This window comes from Centroberyx gerrardi, chromosome 3 (assembly GCF_048128805.1).
Source record: "Centroberyx gerrardi isolate f3 chromosome 3, fCenGer3.hap1.cur.20231027, whole genome shotgun sequence".
In the NCBI taxonomy this organism is placed as follows: domain Eukaryota; kingdom Metazoa; phylum Chordata; class Actinopteri; order Beryciformes; family Berycidae; genus Centroberyx; species Centroberyx gerrardi.
In genome coordinates, this window is record NC_135999.1 from 13,126,176 (window position 1) to 13,148,520 (window position 22,345).

General features: G+C 41.3%; 2 protein-coding genes across 3 annotated transcripts; one reads left to right on the plus strand and one right to left on the minus strand.

Moving 5' to 3' along the window:
• Nucleotides 1-492: 492 nt before the first annotated feature.
• Nucleotides 493-8,581, plus strand: pkd2 (polycystic kidney disease 2). Of its 2 annotated transcripts, none has more exons than XM_071911886.2 (15): nucleotides 493-1,258; nucleotides 2,007-2,120; nucleotides 3,151-3,284; nucleotides 3,411-3,661; nucleotides 4,051-4,275; nucleotides 4,363-4,591; nucleotides 4,751-4,921; nucleotides 5,030-5,211; nucleotides 5,354-5,474; nucleotides 5,612-5,710; nucleotides 5,894-6,015; nucleotides 6,119-6,236; nucleotides 6,403-6,566; nucleotides 7,205-7,352; nucleotides 7,514-8,581. In XM_071911886.2, the coding sequence occupies exons 1-15, from the start codon at nucleotides 835-837 to the stop codon at nucleotides 7,721-7,723; spliced, it is 2,712 nt and encodes a 903-aa protein (XP_071767987.2). In that variant the 5' UTR covers nucleotides 493-834; the 3' UTR covers nucleotides 7,724-8,581. The 2 variants fall into 2 exon arrangements, with proteins under 2 accessions (XP_071767987.2, XP_071767995.2); XM_071911894.2 differs by having other exon boundaries at nucleotides 6,406-6,566.
• Nucleotides 8,582-9,270: 689 nt separating this feature from the next.
• On the minus strand, nucleotides 9,271-20,994 carry abcg2d (ATP binding cassette subfamily G member 2 (JR blood group)). The gene is made up of 16 exons (XM_071912557.2): nucleotides 20,887-20,994; nucleotides 19,275-19,506; nucleotides 17,532-17,591; nucleotides 17,260-17,374; nucleotides 17,009-17,161; nucleotides 16,726-16,883; nucleotides 15,943-16,094; nucleotides 15,611-15,712; nucleotides 14,581-14,831; nucleotides 13,176-13,258; nucleotides 11,906-11,995; nucleotides 11,508-11,632; nucleotides 11,192-11,346; nucleotides 10,591-10,680; nucleotides 10,026-10,138; nucleotides 9,271-9,819 (listed from the first exon to the last, which is right to left on the minus strand). Exons 2-16 carry the CDS (start codon nucleotides 19,487-19,489, stop codon nucleotides 9,672-9,674), a joined length of 2,010 nt encoding a protein of 669 aa, XP_071768658.1. The 5' UTR covers nucleotides 19,490-19,506; nucleotides 20,887-20,994; the 3' UTR covers nucleotides 9,271-9,671.
• Between the last annotated feature and the right edge of the window lie 1,351 nt (nucleotides 20,995-22,345).

Below are 22,345 nucleotides of genomic sequence, written 5' to 3' on the forward strand. Positions count from 1 at the left end.
TTGGTCGTCAAAAAAACGTCTGTAACGTTTTAAAGAAATGTTCACTTTGGGGACTATAGCTGGCTGAATTCTGACCAGAAAGAACCACCGAAAAATAGTAGGTTTTATTCCGGATCAATCATTACAAACTTTGAAGCCCAAATCTAAAGATGATTTAGGCCTACGAACCCTAGTGTTAAAATAGACGCTAAATCCCCGTTATTTCAGAACAGATGTTATCCAGAGGTGCTTTCCACTGTGACTGCTGAGACGCCATGACTTCTAATGTAATCTGAGTCTCTAACAAATGAGAATGTGAGATTTTGGGGGAACAGTTTAGGAACAAGATGGCTGGCCTGGGACAAGAAAAGCGTCTCACTTCTCTCACATAAACAAGGCACTTCGATGGAGCCGTCAACTCTGTACAGCTGTATATAGCTTATTAACAACTTTAAAATACTTAGAAGCCATTATTTTTGAATAGTTGGGTAGTTTGGATTATACAACGGGAACGCCTAATCGTTTTTGAGACAGTTTTATATCGCTTGAAGTTCTCTCAAGGAAAGATTTTTTTTTACTTTGCTGATTCGTTGCGGGTGAAAACTATGTAGCACAACATACCTAAATTTCTCGGTTTAGCCGCTTAATTGTAACTTTTAAGAGTATGGTGCAGGTCTAGTTCATACTTTTACTAAGCAGACTATTTTGGCCTATGGAGTTTTCTCTCAAGTGTAATTCGCGATATGTTTAGCCTGATATAAACGACGCTTTTTGCCAGAGGTTTTAGAGGTTTTGTTTGACTATAAAGTTTTGTAGATGCCCTGCACCAGACAAGGCGTTTAACACAACTGGACCATGACTTCGACCCGAGTCAGAGCCCAACAGCCACCGCAGACCCAAACTGGCAGGTTGCCGCACAGATTCGACTCAAGCGAAGGAATCGAGATGGAGAACATCCAGCATCAAGACCTGGGTCTCGGAGGAGTCATAGGCACCCCGTCCCCTCCGTCGAGACAAGCCTGGAGTCGGGACAACCCGGGTTTCGAGCCCGAGGAAGAGATCATGGAGGCCGACTGGCCCCCGGCGAGTCCCGGGAGGAGGTCGGTGTCCACGGCCTCCAGCAGCAGCTGCAGCAGCGGCCTGGGCAGCTACACCGGCGGCGGCAGCAGCGCCCACATCCCCCGAGGTGGACTCTATCCCACCCCGACGGTGGATGCCCAGCAGCAAGGCAGGAGAGAGCACCGCAGCTGTTTGAAGCAGATACTCCAGAAGATCAGAAGTTAGTCACTCTCCATAAACTTATTTTGTTTTTGCATTTCCTCACCATCACAGATTGTGCATCCTTGTGTTACTTAGACTAGGTGTCTCCAAACATGTTCATGTCACATATATTCTGAGGACTAGAACTAGACAACTGTGTTCTGCAGATGGGGAGATAACAGTGAGGGGAGAACTGCCATTCCATATGATGAGGAGTTAGTATTTACCCACCATCACTAATTTCAAGGGCTCCCAAAATGTTCCCCTGGGGACCTCCGTGAGTCATTTAGGCAGTTTCAGGAAGTCCCCAGCAAAATGAGGAATTTCACTAATAATTTACCTACTTTTTCACTCTGAATGTCCCCAAGGGGATCAATAAAGTGCTATCTTATCTTATCTCATCTCTCTAGGTGTTAGCAAGATGACAGAATGTATAAGGATGTCTATTCTAATTGAAGGTCTCACTCTCCCCACTGTTGTTATCACCCCACTTGCAGCATGCAGTTCTATACTAAATCATAACTTACCACAAACATCTCAGCGTGGAAAAAAATCTTATCAAATGGGGTTTGCAGTATAAAGTATATCTATTTCAAAGTCCTTGGGAACCCCTGATTTAGGCAGTGCACTTGATGGTCTTCTCTTTATAGCTCCTCAGTTGCATCTTGAAAGGCAGAAACTACTGCAGGCTTTACTGCAATATTTATGTTTCAGTTACTTTACAGTATGCTGATGGCCTCTTGAATTGTTGGTTCCTTTCTTTGCAGTTCTGTGGGGCACAGAGCTGATGGAGGACAGTGACAGCAGTCGAGAAAGGTACCTCAGGAACGTACTGAGGGAGATGCTCACCTATATCATATTCCTCATCACCATTTGCATCTGTAAGTAAATGCTGAAAAATCCAGCAAGTCACATCTCATCAGATTTGTGCAGAAAGTTTAGATTTTCATGCCCTTTGGAAATCACTCATCTGCTTCAATTAGCCATTGAGGTTTTGCTGATGAGTGTAATAGTTTTGAATAGACATTTCATAACTGTGGAAGTGGGTGGCAAGGTGTATTAAATGAAAATTACTCCACTGCTACTTAGATGGAAATGGTTACATGGTCTAAGAAACATGCCCAAACACACAAAAATCTAATATTTTTCCCTTAAAGTAAATGCTGGTGCCCCAAAAGCCATTGCTGGACTGAACTGATTTGACAGTCGATCCAAGTACACTTTGACTCGAAGAACGTTCTCCAAAAGTAACACTATATAAGTGTGTATGTCTGACCATCTCCCCCTGTCTCATAAAAGTCATTTTCCAACCTCTCAGTGTTTCCTTAATGGTTTTGGCAGCTGAAAAACTAACCTACACTTGCCAGTCACTGTAGTTCCACGTTGTTATCAACAGCATAAAATTGAGCACCACATTGTGGAATGGCAAAAGCGATGATGGGAGTCCCATATTGCAATTGCACATAATCAGAATACTAATAGTAGTTTCTCCACTCTCTCCTTGCTGTGATGAATTATGCCAAAATGAGGTTTTGGGTGGATCAGGAAATGATTTCCTGGCAGGCTGGTTTAGGGCGTTTTTTGCCAGGCAAGGTTTGAAGTATGAAAGCAGTTTCAAGAGCTACTCCTTGCTGAATACTGTATGCTACAGAGAATGTAAACAAATGGATGAAGCATGGATGAAGCAAATTAAGTTCCATCTAATTCTTGAGTAGATTTATTGTGGTTATTTATTTTCAAGTCGTTGTAGGGTCATACTGGATGTAAAGAGCACATTCATGAAAACCTAAAGGCACACACATTCTCCATATTAGCCTACTCAGAGGGGTAGGCCTGGATTTTATAGCTGGTGCTAATAGGAATTGCACTTTCTGCATACTTAATAACGGTTATATGATTTATGCTCTACAGTGACCTATGGGATGGTGAGTTCCAACATGTACTACTATACCAAAGTCATGTCCCAGCTCTTCCTGGACACACCGCTGTCTGCTGGGGACCCTTCCACTTTTAGAAGCCTCTCCACCATGGAGGACTTCTGGAAGGTAAAACGCCTCTAACTTCACCATGCAGCATTCGTCTCTGCTTTCAAACACTCATTAATCATGTTTGGGTGCTTCTCTGTGTGGCCTCTTGTGCATCTTTAAATCTCGAATGTCCTATACTTGTAGTTCACAGATGGACCTTTTCTCACTGGCATGTACTGGGAGGTGTGGTACAACAACAAGAGCCTGCCGGAGAATCAGAGTCTCATCTACTACGAGAACCTCCTCCTCGGGGTTCCACGGCTCCGGCAGGTCAGAGTACGCAACGAGACCTGCTCCATCCATGAAGACCTGAGAGACGAAGTTCAAGACTGCTACAACCTGTACACCCCCAGCAACGAGGACACGGCCTCCTTTGGGCCCAAGAACGGAACTGCGTACGTCCACGCAATTAAGCTCTTAGATAGCGTTAGATTTAGAAATCAGTGCCAATTCAAAAATGACCAATACAAAAAGAACAAATTTCTACCCTCTTAGGGAAGTTACAAAACAAGCTTTAGGGTTTGAATTTCAATGAAAACTTCAACTAATTGAATTAGTCAATCAATAGATTAATTGATAATAAAAATAGTCGTGAGTGCTCTTATATTGTTGTTGATTCATGTGTGGAAAACTCAAAGTTAAAAAGAAAAAAAGAAAAGAAAACAATTGTTAGTTGTAGCTCTAATGAAAACTAGATCTACATCATCTGTGCATGTGTATCATATATAATGTATTACACTACCAATGATCTAAATCCTAAATCTTTCTTCTTGGTGCCTATCAGGTGGGTACACACAGCAGAAGGTAAGCTGAATGGGAGCAGTTATTGGGGCCAGGTATCTAAATACGGAGGTGGAGGATACTACCAAGACCTGTCCCGTTCAAAAGAGGAGTCAGCTATCCAGCTGCAGTTTCTCAAAGACCACCTGTGGCTGGACAGAGGCACCAGAGCCGTCTTCCTCGACTTTTCTGTCTACAATGGTAACATCAACCTCTTCTGCATCGCCAGGTAAGAATCATAGGTCATAGTATGTAGGTTTTCATTTCAACCAAACACTACAGCAGCTAATTTCACATGCTATGATGTGTGTTGCAGGTTGTTGGTGGAGTTTCCAGCCACAGGTGGAGTGGTGACGTCCTGGCAGTTCCAAACAGTACGTCTGATACGATATGTGTCGAGCTGGGACTATTTTGTGGGTGTGTGTGAGGTGGCGTTCTGCCTCTTCATCCTCTACTACGTGGTGGAGGAGGTGCTGGAGATCCGCATCCATCGCCTGCACTACTTCAAAAGCCTGTGGAACTCTCTGGATGTTCTTATTGTTGTGGTGCGTACCAAGGCTGGATGGATACAGTCTAAAGTAGCATTTGGGATTTAAAAGAAAAAATGTAGTAGTCAAGCCGGTTTAATCAGGTGTATGCAATTCTAACCACTATGATATCATTAAAAATTGTGTTAATTTTGATGTTTCTGCTCCATTTTTCAGTTGAGTGTTGTTGCTATTATAATGAACATCACCAGAACAGCGATGGTCAGCAACCTTCTCAAAGGTCTGCTGGAGAACCACAGTGCTCACCCCATCTTTGAGCCTCTGGCCAGCCTCCAGGTCCAGTTCAACAATGTGGCTGCAGTCATCGTCTTCTTCTCCTGGGTCAAGGTAAGAGTCTTGTCCTTGGGTCATGTTCACTCCAGAACTACCAAAGTATAAACGCTAGAACCCAAGTACATAGATGCTAATGGTCTGCGATTTCTCACATCTGGTCAGCTTTTCAAGTTCATCAACTTCAACAAGACCATGAGTCAGCTGTCCAGCACCATGTCCCGCTGTGCCAAGGACCTTGTGGGCTTTGCCATCATGTTTTTCATCATTTTTCTGGCCTACGCTCAGCTGGCCTACTTGGTGTTTGGAACCCAAGTCAACGATTTCAGCACTTTCCAAGCCAGCATGTAAGTATACTCCAAGGACGGAGCCTAAATGTTCCAATTTTCTCCTCCTTGTTTTGTCTGACCTGGAAAAAGAAAACTCCTATTTCATGGAAAATGTTGTTCATTTGAAAATTAAATGTTTTGCCATTTGTCTCCCGTGTAGTTTTACCCAGTTCCGTATCATTCTGGGAGACTTTGAGTTCTCAGAGATAGAGGAGGCCAACCCAGTGCTGGCTCCCATCTACTTCACCACCTTTGTCTTCTTCATTTTCTTCATTCTCATGGTGAGTGGTATAGTCACGCAGTGTTGTCACGCATCTATTAAAGTTTACTCAACAGTGCATATATTCTTTTTTTTTTTTTACACATGTCCCTCACCAAAGGTTAATACAGAATATCTTTTCTCATTCTTTCTATATAGAATATGTTCTTGGCCATCATCAATGACACATACTCTGAGGTGAAGGCAGATATGTCCCAGCAGAGATCTGAGATGGAGATGACTGACCTCATTAAAAAGGTATTGGACTAATTGTAATGTAAGAATTTAGGAGATCCAATATGCCATATTTAGGAACCCTCCGTCTTTCTGTCTATCAACCTATCTGCATATAACTAATAAAATGATGTTTTTGGGGAAGTTCAAGGGAAGTTCTAAAAGTCAACTTGTGGGTGAAAATATTCCTCTGATCTCTTCCCTCAGGGTTGCAACAAGGCCTTGATGAAGTTGAGACTGAAGAAGACGGCAGTAGATGACATCTCAGACAGTTTGCGTCAGGCTGGAGGCAAACTGAACTTTGATGAACTCCGTCAGGATCTTAAAGGGTGACCAGAACCTAATATCAAACCATCAGCTATTAGAATATTGACGTTTGAGTTTGGTTTGTTAAACATTAGATCCTGTGTGTGTTGATTTTTCTGTGCTCAGAAAGGGCCACACGGATGCGGAGATTCAAGCCATCTTTGCCAAGTATGATCATGATGGAGACCAGGAGCTGACAGAGCATGAACACCAGCAAATGAGAGATGACCTGGAGAAAGAGAGAGTGAGTGATGATGCCAACAGCTTCTCCCATTGTTTCTTTTTTTTGTCTTAGAATTTTGTTGCAGGTAATCCCATGAAAAACACAGTACACACTGCATACATGTGGTAGCATACACACAGCCACAACACTCTTGCAGATGCTCAGTGTGTTTCTGCCCGTTCGCTAGGAGGACTTGGATCTGGAACGCAATTCGCTGACTAGACCCAGCAGTGGGCGGAGCTTCCCTCGTACCCAGGACGACTCGGAAGAGGACGATGACGAGGACAGTGGCCACAGCTCCCGTCGCCGTGGCAGCAGCTCAGGGGGCGTCTCCTACGAGGAGTTTCAAGTGTATGGGATTTTTAGTCTTATTACACTTTAACTAACATGCAAATCAATCAGTGAAAATCAAGTTCAACTACCAGCAGATTAATGATAGATAATGCAATGCAGCCACAGGACATGTGTCTTGAATAAGGGGCATGGCAGCGATCATAGACACACACCAATGTTCACACACTAGTTGACTAGTATATTTATATGCCTATTCACCCACCTTTGATCAAAAGCAACAAGTTCACTCCCCTTCTCTGGGGGTGTTTGAAAGGCATTCTGGGAAACATGGGAAATCACTAACAGAAGTACAAATAAATAAGGCAAGTTGAGGGAAAGTGAGTACACCAAAAAAATAAATTACAACACTTGATTACAAAATAACTCCTGGAATGCATTGAACATCACAGATTGTATGTAAGAGTATCCGAGAGTTTTCTCTTTATTTACACACAATTAGACAGATGCTGGTTAGCCATTTTTACATGGGTCATTGGTTAAAAATTTCTGCTCCTGCCTCCTGAGCCCCTTTGTTCAATTTTGACCTGTGAATTAGTATGATTGCTGAGGCTTTCAACATGTAATATAACAGTAGAATTGATGCGGTAGTAAAACATCCCCTAACATCCACATTTAACAAGCCTCCTCTCTCCCAGGCTGGTGCGACGCGTGGACAGGATGGAGCACTCTATCGGCAGTATCGTGTCTAAGATAGACGCTGTGATCGTGAAGCTAGAGACCATGGAGAGGGCCAAGCTTAAAAGGAGAGACGTGCTGGGCAGACTGCTGGACGGAGTGATGGAGGTGAGATGGGAGTGGACAAACATGGTCTAATAACAACACATGAGCACTGACACAGAAGTGTAACCATGCAGATATCTGCACCTGTCTCATTTAAATCAAACAAAGAAGACAGACATACAGTGAAAACCCCCTCTCTTCACCTTTATGTCTCTCTCTGTCAGGATGAGAGGCTGGGCCGGGACACAGATGGTCACAGGGAGCAGATGGAGAGGCTGGTGAGAGAGGAACTGGAGCGCTGGGAGTCCGATGACACCGTCTCACAGGTCAGCCACCCCCAGCCGGCCACTCCCGTCGGCCCCCGCCCCCGTCCCTCCTCTTCCCTGTCCACCGACGGCCTCGACACAAGCACAAATGGGAGTGGCCATGTGTGAAGACTTGGCCCTCCAGCTTTTCCAGTGAAGAACATTCCATTCTGGCAGAAAGCTCTGTTGGAAATTTCCCTGCGTCGGTACAAGTAACTCTCATGGAAACTCTAAAAAGGGATGACTTAAGGTTTTGTTTGCATACTATTTCTTTGTTGTTAGTTGTGGGACATTTTTTGCAGCACAACGTAAGACACAGACCTTATTATAAATACTACAGTGACAAAGTCAAGTGCACCACACCTCAAATACTGAAATGCACTGAAAGTGTGAGAGTGAGGTTCACCCAAAAGTATTGCTTTCATAAGTTGGTACATTCTTTCACTCCAGCAGAATGTGACTCATTTATAAAGCTTGTGAGTGTGGAGTGTGTGACAAAGAGGGTGAAGAATGATGAAGGATATGATGAAGGGTTGCCCATCAAAGTATTAGGCACAGTATTGGATACAATACACCAGCCTGCAAGCATATTCTGTTCATTTGTATTCAAAATACACAGCATATGATTTTAGTATTGCATAAGAAAGATGCTCAATTGCTTTTGATTATTGTATACACACATCTTAGCATTTCACCAAATACCAAACAAGGCATTTCTTTGAATGTTTATTTTGCTGCTTTGTTGTCATTTTAATATAGGTACAAGTGTGGCACATTCTGTCATATTTACTCATCTTCTGTACATCACTTAAACTCACAAGTAAATACCTTATCAATTTATGATACATATTGTAACTTGAAACAAACTTCGATTTGGAGTGCATCTAGTGTTCATGGGAAACCCATGCATTTATTTTTTTTTCCTGTGTAGGCCTACTGTGCCTTATATTTTGTCTAATTTTTTTTATATCAGTGTTATGCCAAATAAAGTGTTGTTATGCTAAATAGGTGTTTACTTGTTTTATTTGTTCTGTTGTCTCAGACATTGTTCCTGAATAGTAATATAAACATTTTTGCACTTATGCTGATGATACACAACTTTACTGTATGTAGCAGCAAAACCTAGTGAAATAACGCAGCTACTATACTTGAATTCCCTATGTAAGACACCAAAGGACGGATAGCAAACAACTTTCTTTTCTCAAACGCAGGCAAAATAAATGCTCATTTTAGGCCCTAGGCCACGAAAAAAAACCAAATATGAGACTCACTTACCTTTACGGCTGCACAATAACCCAAAAGAATTTGTAAAAAAAATATATCCATTATTAAACTATCTATTTACCTGGCTTAGGATACATCTGGAGATGTCTGCTGAGCTGACTTGCAAGGCCTTACTAAATGACTTAACTATTAATTTAAATATGACTGTCACCTTACACTAGCAAAAGATATTCATTTCTCATTTCAACAATCACTGTAAGACAACAAACAACAGCACAACACTGTAAACTGGATAGATGTGTGCAAAAGAAAGACTAAAAACAAGGTTACATGAAAATGTTTATAAAAGTTTGTTTTCAAACACTAGTATAAGAATATTGTTTATAAAAGTTTGTTTCTGAACAATAGAACAAGTTAACAAATATTCACTGTCTAACGTTACTTGATTCAACTATACAATATCTTTTACATACAATCAGCATAATTGAGGTATAATCAAGAATGATTCAATTCGGTGTGATTTGGAATTTGTGCAAAAGATAAATTAAGACGTCTCAGCCACACAAGTGTTGAAAGATAAGTCTCATACTTGATTTTGAAAATAATACAGCAAACTTAAGTACTCATAAATAACCATAGTAAACTTAACAATATAAACTTGGAAGAAAAAGACCGCACATGAATGCCCATATAATGCTAATTTACATTCAGGTATATATTTTACCTATACTGAATACCAAACTATATAAGTGCAAACCATTGGCACACTCCATGGTGAAACATCTGGTGAACAAGACGACTGCTGGCCTTTCTCCTCGAAGAGAAGAACACATTGTGCCACAGAATCTCACATTTAAGTGAACTTCTTGATGAAGCGGAGTTTCAGATAGGCGATGACGAGGAATATGAACGCCATGACAGTCAGAGCCACATGATTCTCCCACAGCCCCCAGGTGGTGTACTCTATTCCCAGGTAGTCCAGATACTGTTCCCCTGTACATCTGAAGCATTTATAAGACAATTTGATCAGTTTGAGTCCATAGTATACATTCAATATCAGTATTTAAGTTGAATTTCTGCCGCTTGGTTGCATTTCTGTGCCTCTCTCCACAAGCTGGCATATTCATATTTTTCTACTGATCTATTAGGGTGCAAGAGTTGACACAAATATGGCCTATACATATATACTGTATATAGGTCTACTCACGTTAAGCCAGCTGTGCTCACGCTGCAGTTGGTCGCGACAGGAGCCATGGTGGTGTTTTGGATCACGGTCTCCTCACAGAACTTCAAACCCACAAACTCATTGATCTTCAGGGCCTGAACACAGACAGCAGAGGCAATGAATGTTGCAGAACAGAGATAAAATACTGTAGATATAATAGACTCTAGGCAGAGACTGTGTGCTGATCTAGCAATGGTGTTTAGTGTGGGAATATGGTTAGGAAATTAAGGTATCATGGAGTTACATTGTATGTCCAGTATGTATCCAAGATGCCCACGCTCAAAAATGAGCAGGGAGATTGGGCTGATATGTGACTTTCAAAATTGTTTGAGAAGCACACATAAAATTTTACCATTTGCACTAAAGGTGATACTGTAAGAATAAAAGACAAGCAAGATCATAAATATGTTCTCAGATACAATGTAGTGTTATACCGCATGATGGGGTTTAAACATATTTAAAGCGGCAGTCGGTACGTTTGAAGGAAAACAGTAAATTCCCTCTCAGCTTATAAAACCGACCTACAGGGGCTTCAGCTGTGACTTACTGCTAGGCCGTAGCGAGGAATACTGAAGTACTTCAGCCAAGCCAGCCAATCCATGATGCTGGGCAGGTTCACCAGGAGACCTGAGAAAATCTAAACACACAACGCAAATTTAAGCAATAAGCCTCGAGAGGCCATGCTTTTCTGCTCCGTGTCATGTTCAAAAAATCTCTGTAAAGCACTGCGTCAAGTGGCTTATTGCTTTCATAAAACGGCAGTAGAGAGAATGTAAATGTTCAATAAATATTTTATTTTTAAACAATAGTAATTAAATATAATAATTAAATAGTTACCATCCACTAACCAATATAGAGTTTGAGCAATACAGTTTTTGAGCAGTTTTTTTCAACAACGGCCTCCAACGTGTCTCAGCCAATCAGAACTGATTGCAACTATCATCTTAATATTTTACTTTTTACTTTTACTATTTTACTTTTACTTTTTTAGGTTTACACAGTATAGACACAACAAAACAGCATAGTAAGTAATCAATTCTCACAAAGGTGATATTATAGCAAACATATCCCAATTAACTGTAATTCCTCCTGGTTTGACCCCCTCCCCACTTCTTCTCCCTTGTTCTTTTGGTTTCTGCTGCTCTCACCATCATGAAGACGAAAGTGATGGTCATGAAAATGTTGGCGAGAGCCACGACGCTCTGGTCAGCTGAGATGGCCATGGTCATGGCTGTGGCTGTGTAGGCCACCAGAGTGACTGTCAGCGTGAAGATGAAGAAGGCTGCTACTGTGGACTTGAACCCTGGGTGGACACACACACACACACACACACACACACACAGAATACTGAGCTGACCTGAATTTAGCACTCTAATCTAGTATTCAAGGATTCAAGCGTAAGTACTCCGTCAATCAATTAGTTCTATAACTCTATTACTCCATTATTCTATTAATTGATCTTACCGATCATAAAGTAGACAATGCAGCTGAAGATAATGGCAGGGATGGTGCGCAGAGTGATGATGTCAGATAGGATCTTTGAGAGGAAGTAGACGGAGACTCGGTAATAGCCGCTGATGTACTCGTGCCTGTCGGGAAAGAATCCAAGCACAAGTTCTGTGTTTCAGCATCTAAAAGAGGTGTTAGTCACATCATTGACTGCTACTGCTACAGCTGCAGCAATTTAGACAGTTTTTTTTATTTGTAATCTGTAATAAAATTGCATATTGAGCATCGAGCATCGCTCTACCCCCTCCTTTCAAATTTATGTTGCAATATCCAGATAATTGTCACAGTTATGTCACAGTCTTCCAGCCTGTTGAGTCTCGTGGGGCAGCACAGCTTGCCGGCACATTACATACACAAACAGTTTCCTCTCAGTGATGAAGAGCTCAGCAGCAGACACAGTGCTGAAACACTGGTTGGTAGTGATGAAGAAGAGGGCACCCATCCTGGAAGAACAACAACAAAACAAAAATTGCACATTTTCACATTTTATTGCACATGTTTTATCCAACATCCCAGGAGGAAATGAAAAGAATGGCTGGTAAGGTGGGAGTTTTGTACAAACTAATTGGTCTTGGGTTTGGATCTGCATCTGACATTGGCAGAAAGCTGGTTCAGGGAGGGTCCAACACAACAGTAAAACAGTCTAGGTAATGTTTAACAACAGAGGATGGTATCAAATGTGGTGTGCTACATACATGCCTGTATGTATTATTCATGTACATATTCATCTATCCAAACAAAGCTTTCAAGTACAAGACTTAAAAGGAACAACTGACTCCATTATCTGATCCTGCACCCAATGAAAAGGAGGGTGGGGGCGACTGACTTGGGCTGTTTAAGCTGCATATATTGGCGTCAGCCATACCCCCTATGCATTGACCATGAATATAATGACATTAAGTCCTAATGTTCCACTGAACCATGCATGGAATGAAATGAGAGAGAGAGAGAGAGAGAGAGAGAGAGAGAGAGAGAGAGAGAGAGAGAGAGAGAGAGAGAGAGAGAGAGAGAGAGAGAGAGAGACTATTGAAATGAATTTCACATTCTGTGTTCTGATGTGCTTCATTGGGCTTGTGAGTACCAGGTTGTGCCCAATAAAATAAGGCCGAGCATGGTAAGAGGATTAATTGTGCTGGAATTATTCAATTTATCACACTTCTCTACCAAATGCAGAGTATATATACTTAAAAACCTGGAGATTTGTGCGCAAGCTAAAAGTCAATGTACCTATACCATCCATCAGCATAATCTTCAAGATTTAGCAGTGTCTTTACACTGAGTCATAAAAGTGCCGTTGAAGCTAGAAAGAAGGCTATAGCTATGTTTCCATCCAACTGTCAAGTGAATTATAAGTAAACTTTTTAAAAGTTGCAAAAAATAAAATGTGAATTTGGTGTGCTTCCATCAACTGAGTTGAATCGCATTCGCCAAATGCGATTCTATCACCATAAAATTTATTTTTAGCAACAAAAAACGTTTCTGCCTCAACTGAGTGCAAGAACTTGCAATATTGAGGAAACTGCATGCATAAATATAGTAGGATGGAAGCCCAGCTGGTGACAAAGAAGATGGAAATTTTGCAGGACATTTGCAGGTGTATTTGTATTTCAGCAGTCCTCCCACCTGTTCTGGATTCCGCTCTGATCATCTTTAACCCCGAAGAAGATGGCACCCACGATGAGAGCCAGGAAGATGTTGACTCCCAGCTGCCCAGACAGAAACATGAGAGATTTAGAAGCCAAAATGCAGTGATGACCCATCTAGAAAGTCTTATTTCAACATTAGCAGCAGTGTGTCATTGCAGCAGGGCCTAAACAATCAGAAGTGTCTGACAACATTCTGGACAACTGCTTGGAGACTTCAGTCGCATGAGGGAGCTGGTTTGATCAAAGCCCCTGTTTAATACAAACTAATCTCTTTGGTCTTTATGGCAAAGGAAGGTTTAACTCTGAGGCTTGGTGGAAGACGGAAAAAGGCAAAGGTTGCTGAGTGGAGAAGAATGAGTCGGGCAATCAGTACGGTACTTGCTGCTCCAGCACTACTGACTGTAGACTGTCAATGAGTCTTTTTGGAGAATGGAAATAAAGGTTTAGCGGTATCATTATAGATGAGACTGGCCAGTATTTCGGGGGATCAGGAGTGAAGTGGAACAGCTTGGTTCTCCTCCAGCCTGGTCTAGCCTAGAGAAACACCAGGACCGGTGGGGGACGACAGAAAAGAGTGAAAAAAAGTGGAAGAGACGTCTGTTTTAATCCTAACAATTTACAGATTATGACAGGACTAAGCGGGCCCTGTGCGGTTCCCAGGGTGAAGGGATAAGCTAATAAGGTTGAGCCTTTTTCACCTCATTCCCCCCAGCCCCTCATGTGGAAGCGGGGCAGTGGAGTGACGGGTCATGACGCCATCATGTGATGGGTCCCGGACCGGGGCCAAGGGGCTTTGGCCAGATATGATATCAGTTCAGATCCTGGCCCAAAGAGGCAAGAGTGGGGTCACAACGGTCACCAAAGCCGATTACAGCGCCCACACCACAGAGCCCCTCTTGTAGGATTATTGTGACTTATTTAGGGCCAATTAGCTGTTAATAATTCTTAAAGTGAGGAGACTTCTGATGGCATTTGGGGTGGCTAATGAGAGCGCTAAGTCTCAACAACTCCAAACTGCTGTCCGTGTGTCCTGTTCGTAATGACAAGAGGAATGACACCGATTTCTTCCCCTTTTTTCCATTCTTTGATTGGACTGTGTTTGAAAGAGTAAAGGTGACATTGGCACAACAACGTGTTTAAGGCCTTTGACTGAGAAGTTACTTAGAAGAGTGATCTGCAACCACAAAAGAGCTGCAATCCATAAACAACAATATAACAAGTAGGAAAACTGAACACTATAAAGTAACACTAAGTTGTATTCCTCAAGAGTCACTCAGTATACTTAGCATTTGCCATTTGTATGTAATAAATCTAGTCAACCATTGTAATTACACCAATACATGGCTTTCCAGATATGGCTTAAGGTTCAGATGCATCCCCACCTGGGCCACCGATGTTTCCGGGTTCAGCATGAGGTTCTGGAAGGTCCTCTTGAGCACCCAACGGAGCTGGTGGAAGAAGGAGCTGTTGTAGGTGATGGTGCGGGACTTGGGCCGGGAGATGCACTCCTTGCCCTGGGCGATGCGCTCCAGCTCGGCCCGCGTGTCCCTGGAGTAGCTGCTGTTCCTGTACTCCTCTACCAGGCGCTCCTCGATGCTCTGCCTGGAGCTGCTGACCTCCTCAAACTCCAGATCTGGACATGCACACACGAGGGAAATGAGGGCTGTGAGTTAGATAGATGCTCTGCTATGAAGCACACAGATAATTCCATATAGCACTGGATTAAGGGTCAATTAAGAGTGTGGATTTTCAAACTAAAATGGAAAAACACTGACCATACAAACTTCTCATATTCAGTTAATTGTCAAATAATTAAGAACAAAGATTGAAATATTGTAAAGCAGTTTAAATGTATTTTCTGAATTGTCTGACCTGAAAGTGACCCCAGCCCTGAGCCCATAAACACAAAACTTTAAAAATATAGTACTGAGTACTGAGTACTGAGTACTGATCTGACGTTCCATGCAATACTCCTCATATCACTCACTTCTGAAAAGCCCTTGACAATGACCAAATCACCTGTAACCTTTTGGATCTTATAATATCATTGATAAAACACCATAAAGTCCAGGCACATTAGATAAGCTTCAAGTGGATTAGTTTCTCTTTTGCACATTAATACAAACAAGCCCTGACCTTGGGTCAGGAAAATTAGAGGTTCAGTGTTGATTTGGTCAGACAGGCCAGACAGGATTTAAGGGGGGGCTGACTGACTCTGACATTGCTTGTTAATTGCATTCTAGTTTTACTTTTGTTTGCACATAAAATGAGCTTTCAAGACTTACATCCATCCTTCAGTTATGAGGGAAGAAAATTGCTTTAATTTTTTCAAGGACATTATTAAATGACAGTAGTATTTGCGGCTTGTGTTCAGTACATGTGTGATTATGTCTGAGTTATACATGCCTTTACCTTCAGAGCCGGGCATCTTGGTCAGAGTGGCAGCAGTAGAATCTCCATTGATGACGTCCAGAAAGAAGTCTGCTGGGTTGTTGTGGGGCTCACAGGCATAACCTGGAACATGTTAAAAAAGTAAGCTTGTAGACATACAGATCAAAATAGTCAATGTTTAATATCCATACATGCTCAGTGCTTTATAGGGACATTTCTCCTTTCCTTTGCCTCAGATTCAGCCCAATTAAAATAAAACCGCATATATCCATCCACATATATTTCCCAGTGAACCATTTCAAACATCAGGCACAATACACAGATATATGACTGGTATTCAAGAGCATAGTCACCAATGTTGGCGAAGTAGTCCAAAGCATTTGGCGCTGGCCCATGATACACCATTTTGCCACTAACCAGCAAGGTCAGAGTGTCAAACAGTCTGTAGATGGAGTAGCGTGGTTGGTGGATGGACATAATTATGGTGCGTCCATGACTGGCCATTCTGGAAAGAGGAACACGGTAAAAAATATATAGATCCATTAAATCTAAATACGATATTGCTGTCTTTCAATTGCAGACAAATGAACAAATAAAAACAACTGAAGTAGTAAATTTGTGATACATGAGTGAAGAGGACTGTTTCTGTGAAGCAAGGTGTTTCATGACATGCTGTGAGTAGGATTGGTTTAATTAGCATATTATATGGACTTGCATCATTGCATTGATCGTTCATTAGGCCTACAAACGGCTAATCTGTGGTTTAATTTAATTAGATTTCAATATCAAGTGCTATAATTTGGAAATGGCTTGAGGACTAAGAGGATGTATATTGAATACAATATCAGTTAGGCTAAATAAAATAAAGCTGCTGTCTTTATAGTGGGTATTGAATGCAAGCCTATTGAAAAACAGACAGTGGCCGCTGTACTTGTGCCCCCTTTTCTCCAGAGTAGACATCACATCACGCAGTAGAAAAGAACAGACTGTGCAAGTCAGAATCCCAGAGAGGGGAGGGGGAGCTGAGGGGAACAGCTCTTCGGTGCACGGACGAGGCTGCGAATACGAGCCATAATGAATAAGAAGAGCGACAGATGAGTGTGAAGAGGACGAACATCCTCTCAGTCCTTCATTACCTTTTCAGCAGCAGCAGGACAGAGTTGGCAGTGCTGGCGTCCAGTCCTGTGGTCGGTTCATCCAGGAAGAGAACAGACGGGTCAATAATCAGCTCCATGCCGATGTTGGTCCTCTTCCTCTCTCCTCCAGATATCCCCCGGATCATCTGGGTGCCCACCTAGGAAAGCATCCACACAATCTAAATGCAAACTGAATATCACTGTCCACACTGTCGCCTGATCTCTTGACGCTTGAGGTGGAGCCCTAGTTAAGAGGACAGATGAGTGATGTGTGTATCTCTACCTTGGAGTCGGCCACCTTGGTGAGACCCAGCTCTTTGATGAGGTGATTGACGCGGGCCTCCTTCTCCCTCTGGGGCACGGAGCTGGGCAGGCGCAGCGCTGCAGAGAAGCGCAGATTCTCCCTCACCGTCAGCGTGCCCATGACCACATCGTCCTGTGGGTTACAAGGGGTCGAGCTCAGTTCTCATGTTCAATCTGCCTTTACAAAACTCATAATTAGTATTTGAGTCATTTATAATAATGAAAATGCACCTGAACCACATAGCCAGAGAGGCACTTGAAGTTGGGGGGCTGCGGCGCTCCGTCGATAAGCACCTCTCCTGAGAGACCTGAAGGATCTTTCCTCGCAGCGAGAACATCCAGGAAGCTTTGAATATCATTAAAAAAAAAAAAAAAAACACACAATGTCAAGATACATCTACGACAGCTGAAGGTGACTGCCTTGAATATTAATCTTACTGGGTGCTCAGGATGAAATCACGCAGAGTTTGTCAATGATGGGAGGTGAAGAGTGCAGTACTCACGAGGACTTTCCACTTCCAGTGGGTCCGAGAATCGCATTCAGGCCGGGTCTCATGATTCCACTGCAACACAATAACACACAGCTGTATCTAACTTATTTAACACACATGATATGCTGATGTACTGTTCATATTAATCTATCAGAGATAGTCCAATAAGATTACAGCATACTCAAACTGTTTACATTCATATCTGATTATTTTAAACAGTTGTAATCTTCGGCGTTCACTGCACATTCTTAGTTTTAGGGTACAAATATGAAGAGTGAAGATTCACCAAGAAAGGAATGAAAACACCAGCAGCCAACTGTGCTCACTCAATTCCTCTTTCCAACTATTCTCCAGAAGTTAAGTAGAATGAAAATGAAGAAGAAAGAAAGAAAGCCTGATCGAGGTTGCTGTATATCATTTTGAGTGAGAATCATGAGGCTGAGAATGAGGCTGGGGATGGTTCTTGGACAGAAAGAAATAACCCGAATAGAGAGTTAATGAATTTAGAAAAGAAAAATAATTCCACACATTAGACACTAGAGAAGGCTTGAAGGTTACCGTCATTTTCCCCATAGTACTGTTTTTAGATTTATCACAAATTAAATAATACCAAGAAAAAGGAATTACAATAATTACTGGTGTCATGGACATTTCTTAATATTTGTACCAAAAAAATCTATACTATGGTGTAAAAGCACGGATATAATTCAAGGGCAAATCCTTTGACTTCAGAGAGAACAGTTACACAATAGTACCAAAAAAAAAAGTCTGTGATATAAAACAGAATTAAAAGGCTGAATAAAAGCCTTGTAGTGGATCACGTGACGGCGTTTAATTCGATTCCCTGGCAGACTGCTCTTTAGTGAATCAGAGAGATTATATGCAAGAAACCATGCTTAATATCATATAATTAACACTAAGGCGGGAAATGGCCCAAAAACTTGTGTGAAATTATGCATTCCTCCATGGGAAATGTCAGGTGTGTTTAATACCATCAGAAAGAAGCCAGTTTAAAAGTCTATTCACTATTGTCCATTATGGTCTGTGTTGTGTATACCATGCTCTCAATACATTGGATATGGAATGATACAATGACTAATCATGCTTACTGAACATGAAGAACTTCAGTCTTTTTTGACATGGTTCCCCCATTTCAGGGATTCAGAAGTATTTGGAAAGATTACGATTACCAATTCCTTTTTAATACCTAGTCAGAAATGATTAATTTGAAATGTGCTTGGAGAAGTCTGCAAACCATAAACATATGACCAGATTCTTTATACTTTATTGCCAATTCAAAATTATTTATTTCAATGTAACTATGCTTGGCTGAAGTATATGCTTGGCTAAGAGAGTATAAATAAGCAACAGTCTAAAATATCAAGCCACTGGTGAATTATCATGCTACTACAACAGAGCCAAGATAGACGTTAATAAATTTAATGACTGTTTTCCCACTGAACTCTATGAGTGAATCAGTGGGGAAAACAAACATCGAACAATGTGTCACAGTTCAAATACTAATGGATCTCTGTGTAAGTGCAGATTTAGAGTAATTAAGGATCTCTATTGTTTTGCATTAATAGTATTGACATTTCTCTGTATGCTTTTGTGTGCGTGTATGTGTGTGAGAGAGAGGGAGAGGGAAAGAGAGAGAGAGAGAGAAAGAAGAGGGAGATAGACAGATGATAGATAGATAGATAGATAGATAGATAGATAGATAGATAGATAGATAGATAGATAGATTCAACTAACTTGAGGTCCACCAGTATCTCCCTGGCAGTGGTTTTCCTTTTGCAGAAGAAGCCAGTCTTGAGCTTCACTTTGTACTGGATGTTGTGGAAGCTCACAGTGGAACCGCACGGCTGATTGGTCTGGTCCATGGTCGTCGTGACCTTTGACCTGGCCATGCCATTGGTGCCAATATCTTCTATCATTGCGATGTTGATGTGATTGGCTCTCTCCATCATCCTATGCAGTGAGCACCCTGCCAAGTTGAAAAATGATACTGATGAAAATCAATCTGTGACTCACTCACTACGCACTGAGGTGACAGTCACCCCCTGTTGTGCCGCACCTGTCTAACAGAGAATTTCATTATTAAGTGTTTTGATGCTGGACAAGTGAACTGGTCATGTTGTTCATACATGTCTCCCAATTATGCATTCTATGTCACAAGGAATTAGTAGTAGTGTGTGAAAGGTACATGCACAAAAACCAGTAATGAAGCTGTGACACCCGAGATGAAAAGATGCTCATTCACCCGTGGCAGCACTGTTAAATGAGACAGGACCAATGTTCGTTAAGGTAGAATGAATACATTTAAACTAGACACAGAGTTATGGTGCTGTATCTAAATATTACCAACACAACAAAAGAGCTTGGCTAACTCATTATAACACCTTTAAATATTACATCCTCAGATTAATTTGTAGATTAGTCTCCTTAGAATTCAGCAGCTCCTATTTTTTTTTTTTACTACACTATAAGCTTTTTGGAGTAGGACAGACTAAGTTTGTAATAACAACCAGTAAAGCACAAGATTGCAGATATCCCAAAAGGTCAAAAAATGACCTTTTCCACTGAATCAACACCTTATTATGAACCTAAACATATGGAGCTGTGCATGAGAGTTCATGATCAATGGTGTTTAATTATATGCAAATATAGAGATTAAAAAAATAAGTAAACTCTGACCCTGTCAGTAATCATCACAACATAAACAACCACCATCATAAACAGAACAAACTATTATGTGTTCAAAATAGCATACATTTATAGTTCAAAGAAGACTTGTACTGAGTTTGTGTGTGTAGAGGCATTTGTTGAATGTGCTCTTTGGTTTGGGGCTGTTGCTTTCAATAACAAAGGAGTTCCAAGGCACTCTTTAAACTCAATTTTATTAATTAGATTTAATTAATTAGCTTTCCTGGATAGCTGATTCACAAGAACATATTAGAACCAACTCCAGTTCCGTTATACAATGCTGTGGCCGTATGTTTTTCTTTTCCTTGAAGACATTATCTTGATGCAACCAGACTCTCACGCTACTTCCTACAGCCTGTGAATTTAGATCACAAAGACGGATAACAGCTTGAAACGGCTGGCTAACTTAATGTCAGGCAGGTTAACTTGAAGTCAAAAGCTTTTGCGTTTACAAATGAGCTTTAATGAACAAATAAGCCTTTTCTTCATTTTCAGTAGAGAAAGAAAGCATCACGCAAGCAGCCGGCCACATGCAGGATCGATATTAAAACAAGAGAGGAGTCTGCCGCGACCCACAGTCAAACGTTCCGGAAATCATCTGCAACTGATAACGGCGCAATGTTTTTGCAATATCATGAAAAGTGTTGTTCCAGTGACTTACCCGGCTGTGAGAGTCGGACAGCGCGTGCAGCGGCGTGGTGGGAGCGAGTCTGCTGGAGCCACGCGCTCTGCAGCAGAGGATTTATAGTCTTACAGGAGGAGAGAGAGGAGAGAGAGAGGGTAGACTGAGCAACATCAGGCCGTGACAGGTGCCTCACCATCTAGACACGCACTCAGGATGTCGATTAGAGCCTATCACAGAGAGCAGCATGTTGGGTGAACCTTTGTTTACAACTGTGTAAATGATGCATGGGACCATAGACAATGTTATCAGATGGAGCCAAATATGTTTTCAAAATGAAATGTGGGCAAGCAAGACCATAAAACCTATCAATGCAAGTATTAATGCAATCCACTGATGGTAGCTCATTAAATACTTTTGTCTGAATTATCTATCTATCTATCTATCTATCTATCTATCTATCTATCTAGAATGCCTTGAGAAAGTATTCAACCCCCTTGACCTTTTCCACATTTCGTGGTGTTACAGCCTCAATTCAAAATGGATTGCATGAGGATTTTTTTGTCACTAATCTACACACAATAACCATGATAATGTTAACGTGGATTTTTTTTATTTACAAATATTTACAAATTAATTAAGAATGAAAAGCTGATATATTTTGAGTCTATAATGAACAAATGTCCCTTTGCAGTGACACTCCAAACTGAGTTGAGGTGCTCCCAAATTCTTTTGAATGTCCTTGTCTCTACAACTTGATTGAAGTCCACCTGTGGCCAATTCAATTGATTGGACATATTTTAGAATGAAACACACCCATCACTATAAAAAGGTCTTTCAGATGACAGTGCATGTCAGAGCAGAAACTTTAGCATGAAGTCCAAGTAATTATTCACATAATTCAGAAACAGACAGACAGTACTGTGAGGAGGCACAGAAGGGTATCAAACAATTTCTTAGGGGCGACAATTTATGTTTCAACAGGACCAGACCCTGTGCTTACAGCCAAATCAGCACTGGAAAGTCCCTGAGAGGCCAATTGAAAATCTGTGGAATAACTTTAAGATTGCTGTTAACAGACACTCCCCATCCAACTTGACCGAGCTTGAGCAAATCTGCAAGTTAGAATAGGAGAAAATCCCCAAATTCAGTTGTGGGAGACCCGAAGCTGCAATCGCTGCCAAAGGTGCTTCTACAAAGCATCAGAGGGTTGAATACTTATTTAAATTAGATATTTCTGTATTTCATTTTCAATACATTTGCAAAACAGTTATTGAAAGTAAATGTTCAATAAATTTGCAAAAATGTTAAATTAAATTTTTAATTTCAAATGAAGTTTTCAATAAAGTTGTAAATTTCTCTTTGTCATGGAATATTTTGTCTGGATTGCTGACAAAAAATTGAATCCATTTTGAATTTTCTGCAACACAACAAAATGCAGAAGAGGTTGAATACTTTCTAAAGGCATTGTAGTTTAGAAAGTGTCTCACAAATACAA